This window comes from Dermacentor albipictus, chromosome 1 (genome assembly GCF_038994185.2).
Source record: "Dermacentor albipictus isolate Rhodes 1998 colony chromosome 1, USDA_Dalb.pri_finalv2, whole genome shotgun sequence".
In the NCBI taxonomy this organism is placed as follows: domain Eukaryota; kingdom Metazoa; phylum Arthropoda; class Arachnida; order Ixodida; family Ixodidae; genus Dermacentor; species Dermacentor albipictus.
The window spans coordinates 28,152,273-28,173,336 of NC_091821.1; the positions used below are offsets into that span (position 1 = coordinate 28,152,273).

The 21,064-nt window shown below is 42.7% G+C and overlaps 1 protein-coding gene across 7 annotated transcripts in view; it reads left to right on the plus strand.

Annotated features, from left to right (window-relative positions):
• shi (dynamin-1 shibire) overlaps positions 1–21,064 on the plus strand; it is a 110,556-nt gene that overhangs the window by 29,445 nt on the left and 60,047 nt on the right. For 4 of the 7 annotated variants that reach the window (XM_070539769.1, XM_065437190.2, XM_065437191.2 and 1 more), the window contains exons 7-12: positions 1,106–1,300; positions 2,179–2,317; positions 2,427–2,633; positions 8,771–8,928; positions 10,087–10,104; positions 16,643–16,697. In XM_070539769.1, coding sequence (XP_070395870.1) covers positions 1,106–1,300; positions 2,179–2,317; positions 2,427–2,633; positions 8,771–8,928; positions 10,087–10,104; positions 16,643–16,697 — 772 coding nt within the window. The remainder of the gene's footprint in view (positions 1–1,105; positions 1,301–2,178; positions 2,318–2,426; positions 2,634–8,770; positions 8,929–10,086; positions 10,105–16,642; positions 16,698–21,064) is intronic. The other 3 variants (XM_070539771.1, XM_070539772.1, XM_065437193.2) reach the window with 1 other exon arrangement.

Genomic DNA, 21,064 nt, shown 5'->3' on the forward strand with positions numbered 1-21,064 from the left:
GAAATTAATTTCACAGGCATCGCTTTCGAGTCTTTGTTTCTTTATTCAGAGTTTCCCTTAGCTGCTGCCCCGAGATTCCAACGAATCTGCAGAAGACGCTTTAGCTGCTCTCGAAGCTGAGCTTGCCACACTACAGGCGTAGTCTTCCAGAGGACATTCTGAATGAATAAAGGTGGGACGTGCAGTGGTCTATGGTTGGAAAAATGAAAAACAGTGATGGAAAACATGTTTCACCGAGTTGCTAAGGTGATGCTTGATTTACTTGTGATACCGCATAGCAACGCAGAGTGTGAGATGATTTTTAGCATGGCACGAAAAACTAGCACTGAATTCCACTCACCAATGGGCAACACAACGCTCCAACACCTGCTGCTAGTGAAGGGACGTCAGTCTTGACCATGTTTTGAGCAAAGCTACTCAGACAAATTTTGGAAGTGAGCAAAGTCTGCTACTGCAAGGTCCCTGCGAAAGGACTCAACGAACACTGCCTGAAAGTTTGACTGAAACCCCCTCCCCTTCCACCTGTCCCTCCGACAGCTGAAACAGTTGAACCCCCCCCTTTGGCTCGAATAAAAAGTATCCCGATTTTTGATCTTGCCTGGTGGTCCCCAGGTAAAGAACCCCAGGTGGTCCAAATTATTCCAGAGTCCCCCACTACGGTGTGCCTCAAAATCCGATTGTGGTTTTGGCACGGAAAATCCCACAATTTAATTTGAGCATTTTAATAATGTGAACCTAGCAACCTGACAAATTAACCTAACTAAACCTAACAACTAGGCCTAACAACTTTGGTTAGTGAGCTTGGCTGTTAGAAACTGTGCTACAGTTTGCAAGTAGGTGCATATTTTAAAGGAGTTCTTACACATGCATTTTAAAGTTGTAGAAACTCTACCGCGTGCTTCTTGCATGTAAAAGGATGACAACGTTATGAAATATTTATGAAGTATTTTCAGATGATACTAATACTAAAGTTGGTTTCAAAACACTGGAGCGGGCATCATCATCACAATGTCATGACACAGAGCAATATGTATTTGTGTAAAATGTGATGTAAGTACTACTGCTGACATGACATTTTTGCCGTGATATTGCTGTTGCTGTACAGGCACATGGCTGATCGCATGGGTACACCATACCTCCAACGGGTACTGAACCAGCAGCTGACCAACCACATTCGAGACACCCTTCCAGGTCTTCGGGACAAGCTGCAAAAGCAACTCATTTCTATGGAGAAGGAGGTGGAAGAGTACAAGAACTTTCGCCCTGATGACCCATCCCGCAAAACCAAGGCTATGCTTCAGTCAGTGCCAGCTTTTATTTTTTTGTTCACCTATTTCGAATATCCCATTTCGGATCTCCTTCCAACATATTCTTAATACGTATGGTAGCCACAATAGCCACTCGTTCATTTTGTTGTTGTTCTCTTGGACTGTTTCATCTCACCTTCCAGTTTCTACATTATGAAACATTGTGTGGGAAAATAGATTTGTACTTGTCATAATTTTAAATTAACTATGCAGCTATTGTTGCCTTCATGACTGTTGTTCCAGTAACTTGCATTTTAATTGTCTGGGGCTTTCTCTTTTCGGTTACCCACTGGGTTAAGAAGTAGTACGCATCTCTCCAGGGTGACCAGGCAAACCAAGGCCAGCAAGTAGCTAGGTGACTCAAGCCCAAAGTGGCATTGCATATCCAAAAGCAGCCCCAAACCAAGTGCCAAATTTCATCTGGCCAGTTTAATACATAATGTGACCGAATCCCCGTAATGGTGTACTCTAAAATTCTCACTTGTGTTTTGAAAGCTCTCTATGTATTTATAACACTGAAGAAAAAATGCTTCAGAATCATTTTTGTCGAGTGCCATCTTGGGCTATGCAATAACCGTACTGGTGCTTTCTTCGTTTTTCCTGAGATAAAAGTGTAAAAGTGAGTGTACTATTTATAAGCCACCTAAAAAAAGCTGTTAAGCAAGAGGATTTGTGAATCTAACAATAAAACTGTATATAGAAATAAAGTGAACTGGCCCAAAGAACGGTAACACATGACGGGGTAATTTTGCAAGGAACTGGAGGACTACGACTCACTTGAGCTAATTTGCTTTTAACAAGTGGGACTGGCCTTGCTATATCTGTGTTCTCGTAGAAAAGCACCTGCTACATTACAAGAATTCTGTTTCAGAATGATTCAGCAGCTTCAGACAGACTTTGAACGGAACATCGAAGGTTCTGGCTCTGCTGCTATCAACACATCAGAGCTCTCAGGGGGCGCCCGTATCAACAGATTGTTTCACGAAAGATTTCCTTTTGAAATTGTCAAGGTAGGCAGGATTGGCCAAGTTCTGTTCTTTGTTGATTCATTTTTTTAACTGGATTCGAGTCGATGAGTACGTTTTGCTTACTATCGATATCATGCGATTGCCTTTTCAGATGGAATTTGATGAGAAAGAGCTACGTAAAGAGATTGCTTTTGCAATTCGTAACACACACGGCATTCGAGTCGGGCTGTTTACTCCAGATATGGCCTTTGAGGCTATAGTGAAGAAGCAGATTGCCAAGTTGAAGGAGCCTTCCATCAAGTGTGTAGATCTTGTCGTGGCTGAACTGGGAAATGTGATTCGGCGATGTGCTGAAAAGGTGCGTTTGTTTACTTACCACTGCTACTTTGAAGTATCTAATCTTTGTGAATAGCAGCACTGTGGTGTGATGTTATCATGGAAATTTGAATCATTGTCAGCTGACAGATATTCTTGCTTAAAGGGCCACTGAAACACATTTTATTAAAGTAATGAAATGTATCTGAAATTAAAATAGACTATTTGAGAAATACTTTGCAGCAAAAAGTACTTTTCAATGCATTTAGTAGAGGCGGAGTTACAGGGAATCAAAAATCACCTGTGATCCTCTTAGCGGTGCTCCTGTTCCTACTGCGATGCCTTACAATACAAAGGCTACAGCTGAGTGGGGCGGGGCCCACAACGGTCTGCCTACTGAATGTCACCATGGTGCGTAGTTCAAATTTGAATTTTGATGTTCACGTGCACGCCACTACCGATATTGGCACCTACAATGCACCGAACTCTTAGGCTATCTCTCAACTTGCGGTGGAGTTCATTGTGCCTCCATGGGTGCCTCATGCCTTTGCTGTGTTGCACTGTATGGGTTAGCTATGCATGGCTGTGTTTTTTTCGCCAAGTGGCGTGAGGAGCACATTTGCTTTTGCATTTATCTCTATGGCTATCACACAATTTCTGAGGGTCGAAGGTGTGGAGATGGGTTTGCACAAGGCTCGCCCTACGAGCGACGGTCAGGAAAGGGCACGACGCTCCTCCACTCCGCATCGCACAAAGGCGCTACAGCAGGGTTCGTCGACTCTCCGACACAGTGCAGAGAAGGCTCCAGAGTCAGATCTCCAACAAATGCGGATTTAATCACCCAAGATACAGCACAGTGTGACAGTCTTGGCACTCACGGGCAAAGGCGCACCGCAAGACCAATTGAGTACGTGCGCCCGCTGCGCTAGGGCCGACCGGTAAACGGTCCGCCAAGCGTGACAATGAGGAGTCGCAGGAGCAAAGGTCCCATGTAGCGAACTCATTGCGGGCCTGTGAGCATCTGCCGCGGTAATGATGCTTCCAGCGGAAGAGAGCTCGGGTGGAGAAGGCGCCCGGGGCCGCCACTCGGGAGGCCAATCAGTACGCGTCCCGGTCACACTTGCTCGTGCAGCGACTTGAACCAGGGAGAGAGAAGTACGGTTTGCGTGGGAAGTTAGCTCCGGCGTGCTAACCGTGTACGCCATGTTGCTGTTACGGTGGCAGTTCCCATAGATCGAGCTAAGCACAACTCGCGAGCTGGGGGATGAGGCATGGGGAGGTACCTCGATCCCCACAAAGGAAACATTGTCTTGGGCTAGTACTTGGGCTGGTACGTCAGCAACATGCACGTCAGGTTAAAGGTGCATTAAAGGGCATGTGTTATAGCCAGTCTGGAGCACGTGTCTTGCATTTTGGCTGCGATCCGGTGTAAAATGTGGACGTGTGCCATGCACTGCACACTTCGCTATGTTGATGTAAATTCGATATATAGATCTGGTGCAATTCAGCTTTATTAACAGCGCTTGGTGCACTTCGTCCTGGCTGGTATGGGAATAGAACATGTCCTACCTCATGCCAGAGCCACTAGACCAGAGTGCATCATGCGCTAGTTTGGCTGGCTGGCACCATGCTGGCCTACAGTTCAAGTGCACCGAAGCGAGTGTGCTGAGTTAGCGCCTTCGTCATCCTGCTGTTGCTGGCGTGACTTATCCAAGTTTGCTGGCCATTGCCTGGCATGTTGGATACGCCGGACTACAGTCGAACTCACTTATAACAATATTCAAGTGCCACGAAAATTACATTGTTATAACTGGTAGTTGTTATGACTAGGTTGCTTGAAAAAAAATCAAAATAGGGGGATGGCAGAGCTGATGTGAAATGGTGGTGAGGTCAGTGCCCCTCCTCACCACCTTCCTTCATTCGGCTGCTGATTGTGTTCCCTCGTTTAACTGCTTCCTGGGCACTCCGATCGCGTGTAACAAGCTGCAGCCGTTGGTGTTAAAGAATGGCACTGCTATAACAACTGCAAAGAGGGGTCACGGGCGGCAAGCAATATACGAGATCTGCCGAGGCATTGCTTTGGTGGCCCCAAAGGGACCTTTTAAAAATGTGAGAAGGTTGCCGTGGCAGCTTGTTAGCTTGCAAAATCCAGAAGAAACGCTGAGGCGAGATTGCCACAAGCATCTTGCCACGTACTTCTCATTGGCTTGCACAAGAAAACCCTACGTCCATCAGCCTTGCATGCTTTACGTGAAGCTTGTCGACATCCTTCTCCAAGGCATCCAGGTGCTCCACGTAGTGCAGTGGAAGGTTCCTTGCAAAAATGAAGCCCTGGAAGGACTAAATCATCTGCAGGGCCTCCTTCGAGGACAGTATTGAGGCAGCCTGCCCTACTGCTTCATCGCTGCCGTCGTCGCCATTGCTATCCAATGAAAGCATGTTTGCAACAATCACCTCATTGGTTAGAAGCACTTGTTTTCCAAATCTATAGCTGTGCGCTTTCTTTTCACTGGCAACGTTGTGCATTGCCAATGATCAGCGGGTGGATCTGCCATCTTCCGTTTCGGCGGCGAGTCAAACGAGGCTGTGAAACCATGTGGCTGGGGAAGATTTCGACACAACCAGCAAAGATGAACATGAGCGATTAAGCTGTTTGCACCACTGCGCTGAACGAGGAGCCAGCGAGGAATCTGGGAGCAGCGCAGTTAGCGCGGTCCATTCGTGTTTCGGAGGGTGGCGCGGCTTAGAGCTATGGGCGCAGCCTATTCATGTTCGGAGGGGTGGAAGGACGACGGGAGAGAGGTGCGCAGAGAAGGCTAAAAAATGAGTGCGCGGTGGCTGTTGGGGCAGTGGGCCATCGTGCAGTGACTCGAATTTCTTATTTTCTTTTTTCTTTTCAAGGACTTCGCATTTCGCTGTCTTTCGGCACAGGTACCCAGCAGCCAGACTTTATTGTTATAACCGATGATGCGATATTGGGTCTTTGTAGTAAGCAGGTAATTTCATCATGGAAAACATGCAAAAGTTGACGGTGCAGCAGCTTCTCATTGTTCCAACCAATATATTGTGAAACCGGTTTTGTGGGTTCGACGGTATATCCATGCCTTAAGCAATGGATGCCACACTTAAGACTTGCGTTCGTTACGAGCTTCAACCATGATGGCAACACACCTCGAAGGTGTGCAACTGGGGAGGCAGACAACCTGTTCGTTAGATGTTGGCGCTTGGGCTGGCTCGCCAAGCGTCTGGTGTAGTACTCTTGCCTGCAACCACATCACCCACAGACACCAATCAGAGCATACGGTTGTCCTCGGCGAGCGACCTCATCACGGCAACTCGTCGTAGCCTCGGTAGCTATGCCACGCAGCAGATACAGCTACATGCAACTGTAGTAGCTAACTACAAGTTTGTATGGCAGGGCTGGAGTGTGCGTGCTCGCGCTCATGTGCTTCCAGTCCGACCGTGCTACATGGTGTGTACTGGCTTTGCTTTGCATCAGCTTTACCAACAAATAGTAGCCACATCCAAATTGTGAATTTTGAAGTGCTATCAATAGATCATTACCAAATTATGTTTGCCAGGCCAGGAGCGTGCGTGTGCTGTCAAGTGTATGTGTAGTCTGATCTTAAATTTTGTGTGGTTAGAGGGTAGTTGAGTGTTCAAAACTAATAGAAATTAGTGAGACCTTAGGCCTATGCCCCTGAGAAACATTGTGGCCAAAGTTTCATTCCTATGTGGGTGTATGCAGCCGATTGTGAGCAGACAATAGTCTGCTTCTTCCGGAAGTACGTAACTCTTACTGAAATTCAAAACACGGATTTTTACTTACTTCACCCCGTTTAGTAAACTGCGTCAGTAAATACACCCAGTAATTGCAGGAAAAAGTGCACTGATCCAAACATGCTTCTCGAATGATGTGAACTATCGGCCAGTGGCTGCGCTCTATGGGATCTGCAAGCTTACATTCTCTATGGTCTCTGCGCTCTATGGGATCTGCAAGCCAACTGCCCTGAAACGGGTGAGAAGGCCTCTGTTGAAAAGAGTGATTGAGCAAAACGTGACTTTGCGTTCCGTTTGTGAGCCCGATGTGCCAAGCACGAGTGCGTAATTTGGCTGAGAAATTCACAGCAGCGTATGCTATCCGTAGAATGTGTTTTTTCACCACGTCTGAGGGGGTTTCTGGCCCCTGTAAAAGGTCCAGTCACATAAAAATGTATAGCGTTCATTGCGGTAAGAATATGCTGGATAGAAATTTGTTGCACTCACTAGCAGTGGGAATTGGTGGTTGCAGAGTATGCCCTAGTTTTTTGACAAAAAGGATTGTTTGATGTACTATATAACAGGAAAAAAAAATGCACTCAAGTAGTGCTGAACTAACACCCCAAACGTATCTTTATTGAAAAGCTATTTGCCCCTTCATTATTTCCTATTTGCTTATTCATCATCATCACAATCATCATCATCATCATCATCATCATCATCTTTTATATCCATTGCAGGATGAAGGCCTTTTCTAGCGATCTCCAATTACCCCTGTCCTGTGCCAACCGACTCCAACTAGAACCCGCAAATTTCCTAATTTCGTCGCACCACCTAGTCTTCTGCCGTCCTCTATTGCACTTCCCTTCTCTTGGTACCCATTGTCACACTAATGGTCCAATGGTTATCTAATCTGCGCATTACATGACCTGCCCAGCGCCATTTTTTTCTCTTAATGTCTATTAGAGTATCGTCTATACCCATTTGCTCTCTGATCCAAACCGCTCTCTTTCTGTCTCTTAAAGTTATACCTAGCATTCTTTGTTCCATCGCTCTTTGCGCAGTCCTTAATTTGCTCTCAAGTTTCTTTGTCTCCAAGTCTCTGCCCCATATGTCAGCACTGGTAAAATGCACTGATTGTACACCTTCCTTTTCAATGATAATGGTAAGCTTCCAGTCAGGAGTTCGCGATGTCTCCCGTATGCGATCCAACCCATTTTTATTCTTCTGTGAATTTCCTTCTCACGGTCAGGGTTCCCTGTGATTAGTTGACCTAGGTAAACATACTCCTTCACAGACTCTAGAGGCTGACTGGCGATCCTGAATTCTTGTTCCCTTACCCGGTTATTTATCATTATCTTTGTCTTCTGCATATTGATCTTCAACCCCACTCTTACTCTCCCTCTTAAGGTGCTCAATCATTTGTTGTAACTCATTCGCAGTGTTGCTGAACAGAACAATGTCATCTGCAAACCGAAGGTTGCTGATGTATTTGCTGTCGATCCTTACTCCTAAACCTTCCCAGTTTAATAGCTTGAATACTTCTTCCAAGCACGCAGTGAATTGCATTGGAGAGATTGTGTATCCTTGTCTGACCACTTTCTTACTAGGTATCTTCTTGCATTGTTTGTGTAGAATTAAGGTGGCTGTGGAATCTCTAGATATTTTCCCAGGTATTTATGTAAGTGGTCTGTACTGCATGATTACGCAATGCCTCTATGACTGCTGGTATCTCTACTGAATCAAATGCTTTTTCGTAATCTATGAAAGCCATACAGAGAGGCTTATTGTACTCTGCAGATTCTAGATAACCTGAATAATGACATGGCTGTGGTCTATTGTAGAGTATCCCTTCCTGAAGCCAGCTTGTTCACTTGGTTGACTTATTTCCAGTGTTGACCTTATTCTGTTGAAGATTATTTTGGTAAATATTTTATATAATACTGGGAGTAAGCTAATGGGCCTATAGTTTTTCAGTTCTTTAACGTCTCCCTTTTTGTAGATTAGTATAACGTTTGGTTTCTTCCAGTTTTCTGGAACTGCTTCTCGCTTATCCAGCGAGCAGGAAACTTCACCTTTCTTTTTAGTGTAGACATCAAGTTTCTTGGTTTCTTGAACAATGGTGTCTTTCTCAGGCTGAAATAGATTCTGTTTACCAAATATGACTGTTGAGAAACAGCTAAAAGATACTTTCATTTAACTCATTCGGGGGGTCAAAAGATCCTTTTACTCATTCAGGGGGTCTCTGAAAGACCTTTGAGTTGAGGGGTGTGTGACAGTGACAGGTACATGTTTGTGGACCACTAACATATAGATCACATACATTGTGCTGTGACCTTTAGTTTGTTTTTGATGCTTGTTATCTCATTTTAAACAGCCTGATTTTCTGATAATGTAATTGGGACACATTTTGTCTTGTAGATGAGTCGTTATCCACGACTTCGGGAGGAAACAGAACGCATTATCACCTCACATGTGCGTGAGCGGGAGCAGACATCTAAGCACCAAATCTCTCTGCTGGTTGAGGTGGAGCTTGCATACATGAATACAAATCATGAAGACTTTATCGGATTCACAAAGTAAGTTCAACTTATCTTGAGCTCCACTTCCTTTTCGTCAACTGTGTGTTGAACTGTTTTGTCTTTCATATTGCAAGATATTACTATGCATGATATGTTATGCACTGTTATGCCTTGATTATGTGCACATGTTCTGTGCCAGTGAGTGCTCTATGTGAATCTTCTTTTACTCTGGTTGCTTTGTTCAGTAGCATGTGTGTGTGTGTGTATATGTGTGTACACTCTTTGTCTCTATTATTTTGTGATTATTGTAGGTTACTGCTGCTTGGTACTCTGGCCATATTGCTTTTGGTACTCCTAGTGAGGCTAACTGAAGCCTATCCATGTTATACTCCAGTTTTGCAGTTTGCATGATATGAAATAACCCGGAATGCTTATTGCATGCTCTGTTTTTGGATCTAGGTTCATGTCTTTGGACGTTTGCTACGAAGCAGCTTCTTATTTGTGAATGCTGTAAGCAGAGTTGTTCAAGTATCATATCCTGTGTTTGGCTTTTTGTTTTAGTTCTACAGCTACATTTTCAGCACATCCACTTTTGACCTGTGCTTCTTGGCTTCAAAAATTTTTTCGGGTATCTTCTGAAAACAGTTGTGGATTATTGGTGCTGTGCCGCATTGCAGATCCTCTTGTGCTTACCTCCTTCAGTCAGATCACACAGATTTCCCTCTCCCAATTCTTCCTTTTGTCACAGGCAGCTTTTTCCATGGAGCTAATTTATTTGTATGAAAACGGTGTATGGAACCAAAGCAGTCTTCCTTCTCATGATATTTCCAGCATTGTTATGACTTATCTTGTTAACAAGTGTCTTTTTATCTGCATCTTATCCTTGATGCTGCTTTCCTCCATGCTTTTGCTTTGTGCTTCTGTAGGTAGTCTCTCATTCCGTGTTTTGCGGCTGTCCCCTGATGCTACCTTAGTCTTACTCTGGTTTAATAGAATAGTGCTTGCTAGTGGCACACTAGTTTTGTGCTTGTTCCTGGTTGCTTCACACTTTGTTGTAGTAGCTGCTGTGGGACTTCAGTGGCTCTGTTTCTTCCCTTTTGTTCACGTTTGGTTCTTTTCCCCCATTGTTCTCTTGGCTCCTTGCAACTCCCCCTTCATGACGGTTCATCTTGTGTTCGTCTGCGTGTGTGTCTGGGCAAAATGTTGCACTCACAGGGACGATTATCACTCTGGGTGAGTTGGACACATGTTCTAGCGTCTGCTTTTTTGAACAGAGCACGCACCAACAAGGTTGTCATTGGAAGCCACGCATGTGCGGCCATCATTTGGGGCTCCAAGATGGGAAGGGAGGTACCTCTAAGTGCAGGCAGTTTCCTAAGCAGGGGATCTAGAACTTGATCTGCCGATTATGTGCCTACTTTGCAGTTAAGTCTGGTAGGTAAAGCCAGTGACAGGGCTTACCTTGTGGGCATTTCAGTATATTGGTGCCTTGGAATGCGTACTTGGAAACTTGCTTCACATTTACCTACATTTGCACAATTTATGCTTTCTAAAATGTTTCACAGCAATATTGTATTGCGCATTATTTCAAAACAAAATGAAGAAGCTAGATATTTTTGATTACTTCTGCTCTTTGGTAAAAAGTGTGACAGAGTGACAAAGTTTGGGATGTTCTGTGTGTGTTTGTGTACTATATATCTAATTAAAAGTTGGCACATTGTCTGGATCTGTCAAAGGGTGCACTCTGGTGGTCCTTGTGCCTGCATCTGTGGACCTCGTTTAACCCTTTGCAGTCATTCAAGAGTTATTTTCAGACACTCTGCAGCGGTACCATTTTTATGCAGAGTTCGCAAGAAATGATTTTATTTCTGCAGCATTGCTCAATAATGTCATCCATTACAGTATCCATTTAACCCAGTGTACTAAGTCATTGCCCTGGCTTAGTACTGTGGCATTTGGTCGGGCGACACAAGTTTGTGGGTTTGATTCCCAACAATGGTGGCTGCATTTCAATGGTGCCAGAATGCAAAAACATGAGTGCACCAAGCTGTAAAGGAAAAATAAAGAACCTCCGCAATAGCTTGGTGGTTACGGCATTGAGCTTCTCAGCATAAGGTCGTGGGTTCAATGCCGGCCTGGGCGGCTGATGGGCATGGAATGCGGAAACTTAGCTTGTCAAAATTAATCTGGAGCCCTCCATTACGACATCTTATAGCCCCTGTGTTGTTAAACCCAAATTACATTCTAGTGCCCATAAGGGGTACTTTACTGTGGTGTGGTAATGCTCACTTTATCCTCCTAGCTGGAGGGTGGGCTTTATGCTGCAGACCCTACAATAAAATAGTCTCTGTTATCTTACTAAAGAGGTAGACTTACATTATTTTTTGGAAAAATGCTCTGGCTTGCTCATCTCATGATTCTTTGTAAAACAAGTGGAGTAAGCTAGCCATGTAATGGGTGTCTTAACCCTTTCAGGGTCAATGATGTAAATATACGGTGCTGTGAACAAGCTCAAAATGGTTGATGCAGTATATTTACGGCGCCATCTGTATGTTTAAAAAGCATGCCAATTTCCTTACTTTTTCTTTTCTGTCATGTGCTGCCACTATGTGGGAATACAGGGAATTTTTTTCGGATGCCTCCCTCTCTGTTTTCGTTGCATGGTTTGTTTTAGAGTTAGTCTGCTCCCACGTGTCTATATACTACCGTGCGCGCGGCGGTTTGGGTTTTGTTCTGTGGGAGGTTTCGGCTTCTTGCGCTTAAAAAACAGATGGCTATCTCGTTACTAATCGCTCAAAGGGCGACCGCTTGTTTCTCACTCGTTTAGTGCTCACAAAGGTGCGCATAGGAAGGATGTCGCCGTGCATGCTTTCCATTGCTTCTTCTTTTTTTTTGAGACTCTCGAAAACTAATTGCCTCTGGTTGGCGATAAGATAAAGATTAGTGGAAGTTTGTCACCCGCTTTGCTTTTTTGACGGGCACACTACATCACAGTTTTCTCGAGTGAGTGCACCTTTGCAGTTTGATTACGCTTTGGATATACATATTAGTGTAAGAGCAGGAACATTCGAGTCTTGTGAAATTTTCTCGTGTGTGCATTTTCAAAGCCTTAAACTATGTGTATAACAATGCATCAAATTTTTAATTCTTATAAGTTTATTTTCTTTTCTATTGTTATTCATGAATGAAGAGTACATATATACTGACACAGAATATTTGTATCTCAATTTACGGTCACCCTAGAAAAGTTACGGTGAATTTTTTTCGAAAAAAGTAAGTCCCAAAGAAAATTGGAATCTGCAATAAAAAAAATCAACCTTGGGCAGTCGCATATGGCAGAAAAAAAAATCGACCCTCAAAGGGTTAAGCTAGGAAAAACATGCCTGCAGTATGTAGGACATGTGTAGTATGTAGGACATGCAAGTACATTGGTCAAACGTTGAAAACTGTTGACAGCTGCTGATGTTATTCAAGAAAAATGTCTGCTAGCATCCTCATTTAGGTGCACTCGTACTTGTCAGGCGCCTGACAAAAGCTGACTTTCACTGCTGTTAGTGGCGGACCAACATTTAATTGCAAAGAGTTAAAAATGGCATGGGCCTGGCGTTACTGCCTCACTATCATTTCTATCTGTGCTGCCTTTTTACACATATAAAAAAGAAAACATTGTGACTATTTCCATCTGTATAGGCAGGTTTCGCTCTTCCCATGACTGAATTTAGATTGGCGTGCATTAACTGCACTGCCTTAGTGCAATGTGCATACTTTCATACATATTTATGCTAGCTTTGAGCTGGCAAATTGGCTGGAAAGGCCATTGACTCTTTTTCAGCTCTGAATTGGAATTTTTGCATTTGTAAACCTTTGTTGATGGTCGCAAGCATTTTGTTTTAGCAACTTTGTGATACAGTTTGTCAATTTTGAAGTGTGCGATAATATTGTGAAGTGACTAGTATCTAATGAACTTAAAGGGACACTAAAGGCGCATACTAACTCGACGTGGACTGTTTAAATACCATCCCAGAAACCTCGTAACGCTTCTTTTGTGCTAAGAAAAGACTTAGTTTACGAGCAAATTGCATCTGAAGGGTCTGAATGCCTTTTCTGAAATTCAAATCTCCCGCCAACGGGGGGAGTGGCGACGTTGCATACGCCATGACCACCCCTTGCTGCCTGCTGTCAGTGAGTAAAACAGCGCCCAACAGACGGCGGTACCGAGTCAAGACAGAGCTGTGGACTCGCCGCTGCAGCTGATTTTTGGCCAAGTGGCGTGGACCGTTCGGGCATCCCGCGACATCACATGGAAGTTGAATTCTCTGCTACTTGCAGTTTGTGCGAGTTTCGCAAGCCAGCAGAACCAGCGCAGGACTACGCGATCAGGGAAGTGCTGAAAAGCGAAAGCGTGGGTGGCACAGTGTCGAGCGTAAATGAAACCTTTTGACTGCCCGCATCATTGCAAACAGCAATGTCAGTGAGTTCTTTTTTCTGAAAAATGAAATAGAACTGGACAAGTAGCATTTTATTTTGTCTTATAATACAACATAAGGATGTTTCTTTGCAATGAGCTGAGCACTAGTGACAGAATTTAACTGAGTGCTTTCGTCATCAGGCAAGTGCTTGAATGTCCCGGGGGAGTCTCGAATTATGCCCTGCATTTACCTCAATTTCTCGATTATTAAGCCTCTGTTCGCGATAATATTGACACCTTAGAGATTCTTGATCACTAATCTATCACTTTAGCTTGACTTAGTATTTGCCTTTAGTGTCCCTTTAAGTGAGTGGAAGTTATTAATAGCTGTAGGACCAGTCCCATGTAGCTTTTCCATGCTTGTTTTTCATAGCCATTAGTCACCGGTGCACTCCTTTGTAGTTGTGCTTGGTGTCACAGCAACTAGTAGCAGTTAGTTGTTTATGAACTTAAAATATGCTAGAAGAAACTTGAAAATGTTTGGGCATCACATGGGTGCACTGATGGAACAGCTGTGCCACCTGTGCTAAACAAACCTTTGGACCACCTCGCACCGAAACAGCATTTAAATAAGTAGGAAATTGCGTCAAACATGTGCTAATTGAAGCTCTCATAAAAGCAAGCTGCAGTTCTTCGTACCTCTGTGTTTAAATAAAATCAAATTATGAACTTGTTTTAGCCAAGGGCGGCAAAACAGCAAAGACCATATTAAAGATCGGTACCAGCACAAACAAAAACTTGCAACATTGCATGAGCTAAGCCAGCATTGCAGTGCACATCCATATTAACTAATGGATATGCATGCACGCACAGTGACTGTTGCTGATTTGTTATTTGAATGTAAAGGCCAAGTGCTCAGTGTTTTTAGCCACAAAAAAATGAAGAATTTGAGAACTAATTAATTAGCATTGAGTTGTTGCGACTAATATGAAGCTTACTTTTGAAGTACGCTGCCTTAACCTTATGTGAAGTTTTGGAGCAACTTGCAGCTGTCCTGTCGCACAGCAGTTCATTGGTCGAAGTACATTTCACCCCTAAAATATCTACTATTTTGCGCCTAGCGAGCAACTGATTTCGTAACAAAGGCAACTACATGTTGTGGCAGTGGGTTGCAGTGGTCACCACATTCAAGCTCTGCTAGCATTTTAAAAAGCTGCTTCATAATCCGATCTGTGTATGTTAATTTTCTGTTCAGTAGCTCTGTGTAGGCTTCAAGTGGAGTTTCATTCTGGTGATTGTGATGTCACATGAAAGCCAAGAAAATGATTTAAGAGGCCTTGTTAGAATACTAAATAACTGAAAAGGAAAACTTCTAGCCTGTTTTCTTTCATTGCCCCAAATCACTTTGATGGAGGGACATTGGAAGATTACAAACATGGCAGATGTACTGTCTGTGGTGAATGCGACAGCAGAGTGCATTATGTTCCATTTGTCGCTGCTAGTATGTCACTTGTGGTGAGTCCCTGAGCCTGCTACTTACCTTTCCTGACCTCACATGCTTGCTATTAAGGATAGTCTAGTGTTTTTGCTACAATTTTGGTCACGGTTAGTCCTAGCACCCCGCCATGCCATATTTATCACCCCATCGTTTGGCCCCACTCAATAGAATCCTCACAGAGAAAGCATGTGGCAACCATGAAGCAGCTATTGATAGCTGATTAGTCACTGAAAACGTGCGAAGCGAGGAGGTAGCTTTTCTCAGAATCGCTGAGTGTTGTGATGCTCATGGCACTTTAGTGCAGTGGGTTGAAATGATAATTCAGTGAAATATGCAGATATTTTGGGGTAGAAATACAGGAGCATATGTATGGGTTAACAATGTGGAGGCCACTGCGACAATGGAACATGATGCTATTGTGCCTTTGGCCATATGCTCCATTGTTTGCATTTCATTTTCCAGTGATGTAACAATACTAATAGGCAGCAAAGCTTGTAGAAATCTTCTTAAAATGTTAAATCGAAAATGACACTGAGGCTCTTAACTCTTTCATGACCATGGTAAAATTGGTAAATTCTTGAAGGTTGTAGTAATTTTTTAGTGTTATCATGGTTACAGTGTCAAGATAACTTATCCTTCGAAAGCTAAATAATCTTACTTTCTAAAGATTCTAATTTTAAAACAAATGTTAGGGCATAACATGTAATATTGTGAAAAACAATTTATTAAAAAATGGGTAAATATTTGCATTGTTGCATTGATAACATAAAAATGAAACAAAGGAGAAAATCTGAAATATACTAAATGTTTTCGCATCAATTGTCTATAACACATTAAAGGTTTACTGTTTTAGGTCAAAGGAACAGGAGCTGCAAAAATTTTTTTCCACTTCATAGAAACTGCCTAGTGATTCTGAGGGTCTCCTTCGTTGTCCGAACTAAAATTTGATAAACTCCATTCATCCTAAGAGTCACTGCTGCTAGATGCATTGAAACAATCACTTGAGGACTCAACAGAATTGTGAGAATGTTGTTCACACTAAGGTCTGGTGACTGAAGCTTCCGACATCATTGTGATCAAATGATACGAACCACTCTTCGTACTGCTATTAAAGCTCGCAGCCATTTGGGGGGGGGGGGGGGGAAACCACTCAAGAAATGAAACTTCAGTTCTTGGACAATAAAATAGATAATGGAACAAGTTTGTAGAAGGGCCAGTAGTTTTAAATTATTGCATATGTAACCCACGCTTAATGGGCGTGGTAAGAAAAGAGTTGAGGTACACTGCACTATCCTCATTAACCTGAGCTTCAGGCCACATTTTTTGTGGGCGACACTTTTACTGATGTGCCAGAAATCAGAAATGCTTGTGGCTGTGCGAAATTCACTTTTTGCTTAGAACATCTATGCCAAAAGGTAAAATAGCTGTTCCATCACTGTTCGTGCTAGTTGCTATCGCTGAGGGATATACTATTGCATGCTATACATGGGGATAGGTTTTTGAGGCAATGCTGGAATCTTAGTTGGAGCTCGGAGTGTAGGCTGCATAATATTTAAGAAAGAAAAAAAGTGAATGGCTGGTGTGCCAGTTTTGTATCGACAGAAGCAGTAATTAATGTGTTGCTTTGCTATTACTGCTTCGTAACACAAATATTTTTTTGCTGGCTTCCACTGACTGTCTTTTGGTTTCCCTATATGTTGCATTGTTTGTTGTGTTTGTGCTGTTTGGTGTGTCAGCTGTCCTGATGAAATGATTTGGCCTTACTTTATTGTTCACTGAATCAATTTTGTAAATTCAGTAAGACTAAGTTGTGACTTAAGCTGAGAAATTATTCTTAACCACCTGACTTTTGTTTTCTTCTCTAGTGCACAACAAACAGCAGACGTGTCGTCAGCTGGTAAAAGGAAACTAGGCAACCAGGTTAGTGAATTGTATGTTCTTAGTAGTGCATTGTAAGTCACTTTATGAAGAATTCTCCTAGTTATAAGTGCTCTTGGGAAACAAATGCGGGCTGGTAATGTACTGCAGCATGATGTAGCTGGTGTTGGCATTCAGATGGAACCACAACAAGTTTGCGTTTAATATTAAATGGCATGAATGAATTTATTCATTGTCAGGTCTTGTATGAGAACACTTTCAATTAAGTCTCCTTGATCAAGCTGGTTAGCCGGAACTACTCTGTCCATTGCAGTGGTTTTGTAACTAATGCTGCTACGTGATAGGAATGACTGTGCTAGGGGTTCAGGCTCAGCAGTTAGGTGTTCAGCTTGTCATACTGGATTCTGTTTTCTTTCTGGAGTGTGCAGTATTAGGTCAGTACATTTTGTGTCAGTGCCATTTTAACTTTTTTGCTTAACCAGGTGCACCCATGTTATATGTAGTTGGCTGCCTCTGGAACTTGCTCTGAGGGTGCTTTGGCAGCACAGATACCATATGCTTTCACAGTGCCATGCTTAATTAGTTTTTCTGACCTTTACTGCCTAAAGCAACAGCTGGGAAATACTTGTGCTTCATTTGAAACAGTGACCTAGAGAAAAATAAATTTCGGTTTCGTGAAAGGGCTTAGAGGTGTTGAGGTAATCATATGTAAAATTTATTTGTGTTAAAGGTACACTTATCATCTGGCTTTTGGTTGCATCATTTTGTTTACATGACTGGACCAGCTGCTGTTAAAATTGGCACTGCCATAATTTGAGTTCATCATCCTCTGCTGCCCTAATATGGGTCTTTCATCTGTGTCATCTCATCAGCTAGAGAGACCCCTTCTGATGTGTCAAACTACATTAGTACACCACTGATAACGCTATTTTTGTTTGCTTTATTGAAGAATGCCATTGCACCATAACAGAAAGTGCCAGTATGGCCAGCATTGCAATAAGGTGGCCTTCTTTGATTTTTGCTAATGGTCATATTATATTGTTCATACTGCACACAAATGTCTGGTCTTAGCTTATGTGAGTATTTCAATTAAATAAAAACTTAAGTGTTTCATGATGAAATAGATATTTGAAATCCTTGGGTTGTTGACATTTGCACTTCTTCCTTGGCAATAAACGGTGCAGGGATAACAGCACCACTGCATCCTTTGTTCATCTCTGTGTCTGGTTTTACTCTGAAAAAGTGAAGATGAAAAAGTGAAAAGTGTAGTAACTTCCATGACTGTCTGTGAGGGCTAGCTTCTGTATGGAAATGGTAATGTAATGCATCTTGTAAACGGTAATCCACAAACCTTTTTTAACATATTTTTAGTTTGCTATGCAAACTTATTGATGCATACAATTTCATAGCGCCCAATGCGGATTCATTAGTAGTCAAAACTGAAATGACTTGACATTTTCTTTTAATGAAGTAGCTCTCCTTTGCATGTTTAACAGTGAATAGTTGCTTGTTTAGTGATTAGTGCCAAGCCTATCTGTCCATCCATTGCCTCACATCAGGGGCATTGTAAGCGGTGTGGCACCACTGCTGCACGCTTCCAGTAGTTGTTGGCCACACCGGGCGATGGTGCTACACACATTGGAATTGCATGGGGGTTATATAGAGGTGACAGCACAGCCAGCATACACTGCATTCAAAGGGTTATGCTATAGCATAAATGGAAAAGAGTGGCACATCACCTTTTGTGCATCACCTTTTGTGGACTGTGGCTGTGGAGGAGCAGTGCAGAAGTATCACATAGGCAATTGTGCATATTGTGTAACTGACTGCATCAAAGAAGTTTTTGTTGCTTGAAGGGATAGCGTGCTGTAAGGTGAAGAAAGCCGTGGATTAGACCAATCAAGCTTGTTGGAGAGGAGAGGACATTGCTGTTTGTGATGTGTAGTTAGCGAAAATTTCTCAAATCTCCAGTCCTTATAATTTCTTCCTGTACAAGTGACACAAGAACAAAAGCATGGCTCTGCTGTAAAGTGCACAGATGTGCAACTTTGCATTCAAAAAGTCAACTTGGCCCTGTGTGTGCATGAGTGTGCTATGATAGCATGTGAACACACTGCATCATTTCATCTGCACAGTATTCTCTGTTGTAGTTACCATCACTCTGTGCTTCACGTCTGTCTGGTTCCACTTCCACTTTGGTGCTAGAACCGTCTTATGGTGATATGGGTGATAACTGGGTTATGATAGGTTGAAAACAGTGCAACAATGGTCTGCACAGAACCAAGAAGACATGCTTGTTTGTAAACTGCAAGCAAACCTTAGTTTAATAATTTTAGATTGGATAAAGTTAATGAAACTTTTTAATTTGCCTGGAGTGCTTTAGTAGTATAAACTACATTATCTCTCTGTTTAGCAAAATAATTTTGCACTAGTGTTTCAACTTATTGTAATCTTTGTGCATCACACAGTCACTTGGCAGCCTCTATTAAGGTGAACTGAATGTTCTGTTTGCTGACTGAGTATTTTTGGTGCCTGACAGAGGAGCTGCGACACACTTGTTCACCAGTCTGACCTCTTCAGTGTGTCTTTGTTCCTGAAAAATTTTGTGGTTCATAATCTGAGGGCTGAGCATTTACAGGCAGCTTTTTTCACTTAACTTGTTTGTATTGGACACAGAAAAAAACCTGTGACTTTCTCGCACTAATGTGTGATGAAATGAACTGATGATAACGACTTGAAATTAGTGTGTACTGCTGCAGTCAACCTTTTAAGAGCTTTGATTGCATTTTAAATATTGGACAAATGCATAAAGCCATTCGAAAGGAACTCATAGTTGAATTAATTGTTTGTGGCCAGGTATGTTTCAAACAGTACTGGCTTGGGGAAGGCAACAGCTCACTATGCTGCAAATATATACATGCAACATAGCAAATTTGTGCGGAAGGACGAGCAGTTGATAGCGTGCATGCACATTATGAGTAGTCGGACCATGTGGGCATTGAGAAGCCTGCACACTGCTTAGATAAATGCGCATCCTGTTTGGTGTTCCGCTGTAGCAGCCGCATGGGGAGAAAATGGTGTGTATTGTGTGGTAGCACGCTGCAGAAAAGCTTGCATGCAGGCAAGGTGTGTCAAGTAAGAGGAAGCACGTTGATTTAACAAAAGCCCGTGGGCAAAGAACTTCCTGGGTGGCTCCAGAGCTTTGCAAACCAAAGAGTGCAAGTGTCACTGATCCTGTGCAGATGCAAACACATGCAGACAAGGAAAATGAGCGAATGTCAAGTTAGACACGTAAATGCATCATGAGTGAGGCAATGAAATATGGATGGATGCCTCCACAGGCTTGCGATGAAGTGCTCTGTGTAGGTTCTTGCTTATGAAAAAAAAGTGCTCTTAGTGAGGCATGCACATTGCCTCTGCTTTGGAGTGATATGAACTTCGGCTAAAATATGATAGCACAGTCTCATGTGAAAAGCCTTGAAGTTACTAGTCATATGCATCTATTCGAAAATCAAGTTTAAATAGCTAGGCTTTGACTTTGGAACAAGTACTTCAATTATGTGAACCCATCCTTTAAAAGTGTCCCTTTGACATGCAATTTCAAGGTCTCTAAATTGGTAGGTGAATTGGCAAGGTAGTTCGGTTGTACACCATTCTGCAAAGGTTTGATGGCTGACATCATCTTCGCGACTGGGGCTTGAGGAGCACATGCAGCAGTAACTAGAGTTGAAGCATGAGGCATTTACACATGCATACATGCCAATCCTCCAAAATTATTTGTAAATTTTACGAATTTGTGCTCGTTTTACAACTTTACAAGGGCTGCATCTGGCGTTATGAAAAATGAATTGTGTTTGGGAAAAATATTCACTCATCAGTCTCGAAACTTTCCATTGGACATTTTTTTGATGGTGAAAGGATGCCAGAAGGGTACTTGCTCTGAGCAAGTGCCTGAAGCAGGTGAAATCTAGGTGAAAAACTAGGTGAAACTGCCCCACCCCCTTTCACCCCCTCCTTCATTGGTGTCATGGCCAGGGATTTTGTGAATTTCGATGTTCACAGGTTGGCAGGCATGCACGTGCTGTAACAGCTAAAAAACGACATCACGTTTGTTTTTTTGCTGTAAAGATGAATGACAACCTCAGAATAAAATTTGATTGCATGCTATTGTGTCAGTTGATTGCCTCAGAAATTGCAGTGGAAGTAAACCAATTCATGAAATTATCAGTTAAAAAATTATTTAGCAAAGGTAAGTCATTAGCATTATTACCAGTGTGTAACAGTTGCATATTTTATGATTTTGCTGGCACTTCTGAAATGTTGTTCCTGCTTGCAGAGCTTTCAGCCAACACAATTCTTATGCTTTATTGCACTGATTTGACGCGTAAATTTGAACTTCTCTTGTAGCA